This window comes from Capsicum annuum, chromosome 1 (assembly GCF_002878395.1).
Source record: "Capsicum annuum cultivar UCD-10X-F1 chromosome 1, UCD10Xv1.1, whole genome shotgun sequence".
NCBI lineage: Eukaryota > Viridiplantae > Streptophyta > Magnoliopsida > Solanales > Solanaceae > Capsicum > Capsicum annuum.
In genome coordinates this window covers 201,949,315-201,953,835 of record NC_061111.1, presented here as the reverse complement: position 1 = coordinate 201,953,835, position 4,521 = coordinate 201,949,315, and the positions used below count along the sequence as shown (strand labels likewise).

Below are 4,521 nucleotides of genomic sequence, written 5' to 3'. Positions count from 1 at the left end.
ACATATATATATCTTCTAAAGTAGTATATATTTAACGTATACATGTGTATATGTTTTATAAATTAGTATATATATATATATATTGTAGTGTATATATATTTATTATACTATTATAACATATGTTTTATTTAAAGTAGTACGTATAGTCATATATAATTATATATTGAATGGTACGTATATATGTGTAATTGCTTATATATTTTTTTAAAAATATATATTGTATATTGGAGTGTATATAGTGTTTATTGGATTATTTATTTATTTTTTAAACGGGTTTGATCGGTTTTTAACCGGGTTTGACTGGGTTTGACCGGGTTGGGTTAAGTGAGCCGGGTTAGGGTGGGTTTTAATTTTTTTACTGTTTGGCCCGGCCCGGTTAACGTCAAAACCGGCCCTCAACCCGATTAAAATGGAAGGGCCGATTTCGGATTGGCTCGGCCCGGCCCGTTTGACACCTTTACCCCAAATCCAAACAGCCCCGCCCTACCCTCATCCCCAAATATCGTCTTCTCCAACACAGTGACGAATTACAAAACTTCTTGGATTTCCATAAATCAATCCCGTTGCTACTACTTTGTTCTGTGAGGTATAAAAAGTTAGAATATTTTGAGAAATAAAACAAAGAACATAACTACCTTTGAAGAATAAAATGAATTTAATCTTCACTCTATCTAAAAAGTTAAACATGGAAAGAAAAATGCAAAGCCCAAACACATTATTGATTAATGGTGTCGATGGATTTGGCCATGAAAGAAAAAATGATGTACCTTGTCTGTTTTTTAATTAAGTGTTGAGGGGCTGAAAAAGACGATTGGGGGAGAGGAGGAGAAGACAATTTACGGTGGGGTAGGGAGGGGAGGGAGTGGGGTGGAGAAGATGATGGGTTGGTGAAAATATCAATTTAATTTAAATTAAATTAATTATTTAATTTAAATTAAATTAATTATTTAATTTATATTAATTATTTTACTAAAAATGTCAAATATCCTATTATTATTGATCGTTTTACATATTAGCGCACATACATATTTTTTAGATTATGCAAAAAAATATTAAAATAATACATTTTATACCTACTTGATATGTTAAAAGTGAACAACATTTACTTGAGCTGTTCAGGGCTGTGATGGGTTTGGCCTTTTTTTTTTTTTTTTTTAATTATTATTATATAAAGCAAATTAGGGTTTCTGAAATCCCCCAATCCTGCTTTCTCGGATTTTCTCTCTCGAATTTTCCGACATCAATAAACATATATTTCTACAACACCACAAATTCCTCAAATCTTTCAGATCATTCTTAATTTCTCCGAACTCCCAATAAAGATCCAATCTTTACAGTCTTTTCATTATCCAAAACCATGCCTCCGAAAGCTGTTAAGAAGACGCCGACAGGATCCGCATCGAAACGGGGTGGCCGTACAGCCCGAGCTACACCTAAGCCACAGGGAAAGCAACCGGTTGTGGCGGTCGATGAACCGGTAAAAGTTGAGGTTCCTGTGGCGGTGGAGGAGAAGAAGGTGGAACTGAAACCGGAGAAACCGGTGGCTGAACAAAAACCCGAGCCGGAGAAAGAGAAACCGGTGAAATCTGTGGAGAACCGGGTGGTTTCTGAGAAGAGTAAGTATTACTATTTTATTGTTAATTGGTGTTATATGGATTTGTTGATGGATGAATTTTTCTGGATTGGAAATTAGATTAGCTTGTTTGTATCAAAGACTTGGCTATTACTTCCTTCGTTTTGAATTAACTGGTGTTTTTAGCCTGGAGACATCCTTTAAGCTTAAAAAATAAGATTTGTTTTGCTATCTTACTTTAGTTTAATGCCTTGAAAAAGAAGTGTCTTTTTAATTATGTTAATATATATATAAAAGTGTTATTTTGGAAGAAAAAAATTATTCTTGTTGTTGATTATGTAAAACACTACTTATTTTGAAACAAAATGAAAAGGTAGTAACACCACTGTTTTTTTTTTTTTTTTTTTTTTTTTTTTTTTTTTTTTTTTTTTTTTTTAAAGAGGGAGTATATACTTTGTAATCTTGTTGTGTTATTGAGTGTCTTTTCTGTTTTAGTAATCTGAATTCTTGTTGCTTAATAAGTTATAGAAAATATCTAAGTTGTTCGGACTTGGGTGCGGGTGTCCCTCACGGGTGAGGGTCCAATACGAGTGCGAATCTAGAGGTCGGATCCTTCATGAAAAACGTGGTATCAAATATTATAGTAGTTTTGGTACAAAAAAGCTGATTCTTTTAAGGATGTGATTCTCATATCCGGGCGAGATTTTGTTTGTGCAATCACTAGAATTTATAAACTGAGATTGTCCAAATATAGGATGGTCATATAGGACGGAAGAGTTGTATATGATCAGTCTATTTTCGGGAGGGGTCATTATATGATATGGTTTGCTGTGAATTAATTGATACATGTTAGTCCCAACTCTCAATTTATGCTTTGGTGTTAATGATTCCTTTGTTAGAGGCTGTAGCTGTATGAAGAAAGCAATGAAATAACAAATCAACCAATCATGATGATTATCCATTCAATGCTATATTTATTCCCATGGCATGTTTTTATTATGTAGATAATTAGTCCCTTAGCATGTTTGTGTTTTAGATTCTCTTTCTTATTTTTGATTAATGTATTTTATAAATCATTGAGGTGAAAATAGAATTAGCTATTTAAGCTTTAGGTGCATACGACTGTAAACCAACCTGCGTCCGCTACCTCGATGAGGGGAAGGTTTGGGATCAATTTTTATTTATAGAAAGCTCTAGAGAAAGTGTAGCTTCAGGATTCGTTCGTAATTTGGAGATAGATCAAACTGTTATTCATTCTTCAAGGAAGAAGAAACCATAAAGAAGGGCTACAGTACAAGGGTAGTTATATCCCGGTGACCTTGGAATAAGAATCTTTACTTTGAAGTTCCCTTTCCGGGATTGTAAGCCTCTTTTGGAGCATATTTTCTTGATCAGGATATTGATTTAATTTCTCTATATAGATCCAAGTTGTTGATAATTTACAAGATTTACCATAAAATCTTGTTACATGGGTCAAGGGGCAGGCCCTTTCATTTTCATTATATTGACGGGCCTGGATGGCTAATTTTTGATGGCAGAAGACCATGTGAAAGATTCAGTTGATGAATATGAAAAAGGCGAACGATTAGATCTGGAGGATAATGATCCCGAATTTGAGCCCGAAGAGTATGCTGCTGTTGATTATGATGAGAGAGGTATTGAACATGATGATGTTCAGGAAGAGGATTATGAAATAGAGGAGGATCCTCAAGAGGGAGAAGAGGGTGACGAGGAGGAGGGTGATATGGTTGAGGAGGAAGTTGAAGATGAGCATGAGGAAATTGAGGGTGAAGAAGACAATGGGCATGCAGCAGGGGAGGAGCATGCTGATATGGCTGACGCAGCTGAGGAGGAAGAGCACCATGAAGTTGCTAAAGAAAGACGTAAGAGGAAGGAATTTGAAATTTTTGTTGGTGGCTTGGACAAGGATGCTATGGAGGATGATCTTAGGAAAATTTTCAGTCAAGTTGGCGAGGTCACGGAAGTGAGACTCTTGATGAATCCTCAGACAAAGAAGAACAAAGGATTTGCATTCCTGCGTTTTGCAACAGTGGAACAAGCTAAACGAGCTTGTACTGAGCTGAAAAATCCAGTGGTACTCTCTTGATTCTATAGTTATCAGGGCGCCTGATGTTCATTACTTGATAAAGCTTTTTCCCTAACGTACCAACTTCCAGGTGAATGGCAAAAAATGTGGTGTTTCTCCCAGTCAAGACAGTGATACCCTATTCTTGGGTAACATATGCAAATCTTGGACAAAAGAAGCTGTAAGTAGATTCAAGCAAATTCACATGGTCACAAAACATCGACTTCTTAGGTTCGAAGAGTTGCTTAACTACTTTCTGATATATGTTTACTTTCGCTCCAGTTAAAAGATAAGTTGAAGCATTATGGCATTGATAATGTTGAGGATTTGACATTGGTTGAAGACACTAATAATGATGGAATGAATCGTGGCTTTGCTTTTTTGGAGTTCTCGTCACGCTCAGAGGCCATGGATGCTTTCAAACGTCTACAGAAGAGAGATGTTGTGTTTGGAGTTGATAGGCCTGCAAAAGTTTCTTTTGCAGATTCATTCATTGACCCTGGAGATGAAATTATGGCACAGGTAAGCTCTTCAGACCCTTCTATCTGTTTTTGTAAAGGACTGTGGCTCTGGCAAAGTTTGGCTAATATATCTTTCAAATGGAGTTGGTTACCCTTAGCTAATTCGTGGAGCTTAGTCATTTTGCAGCAGACTATTTGGTATAACCTATTTTTGAATTTGTTACTATCTTTTGATGGTTTGCTTCCTACCGTTCTAGTACCTTATGCTTCAACAGGAAAGAAAGATGGCTGAGGCCACTGAACGTATTGATTGCTACTTTTTTTTTTTTTTTTGATGAAGTAAATTGTTTCATTACCGGCATCAAGAAGATGCAATGAGTACAAAAGTAGATTTGCTAGCT

The 4,521-nt window shown here is 35.8% G+C and overlaps 1 protein-coding gene across 1 annotated transcript; it reads left to right on the top strand.

Moving 5' to 3' along the window:
- The first annotated feature begins 1,091 nt into the window (after window positions 1-1,091).
- On the top strand, window positions 1,092-4,427 carry LOC124889224 (heterogeneous nuclear ribonucleoprotein Q-like). Its single transcript, XM_047400348.1, has 4 exons — window positions 1,092-1,616; window positions 3,112-3,668; window positions 3,751-3,840; window positions 3,942-4,427. The coding sequence occupies exons 1-4, from the start codon at window positions 1,358-1,360 to the stop codon at window positions 4,410-4,412; spliced, it is 1,377 nt and encodes a 458-aa protein (XP_047256304.1). The 5' UTR covers window positions 1,092-1,357; the 3' UTR covers window positions 4,413-4,427.
- Window positions 4,428-4,521: the final 94 nt, after the last annotated feature.

What these genes read in the sequence shown, in the direction of transcription:
- LOC124889224 (XM_047400348.1), top strand. Translation starts at nt 1,358, where the DNA reads ATGCCTCCGAAAGCTGTTAAGAAGACGCCGACAGGATCCGCATCGAAA. An exon ending in CCGGGTGGTTTCTGAGAAGA is followed by an intron (nt 1,617 to 3,111) that starts GTAAGTATTACT and finishes TTTTGATGGCAG; the next exon opens with AAGACCATGTGAAAGATTCA. An exon ending in AATCTTGGACAAAAGAAGCT is followed by an intron (nt 3,841 to 3,941) that starts GTAAGTAGATTC and finishes CTTTCGCTCCAG; the next exon opens with TTAAAAGATAAGTTGAAGCA.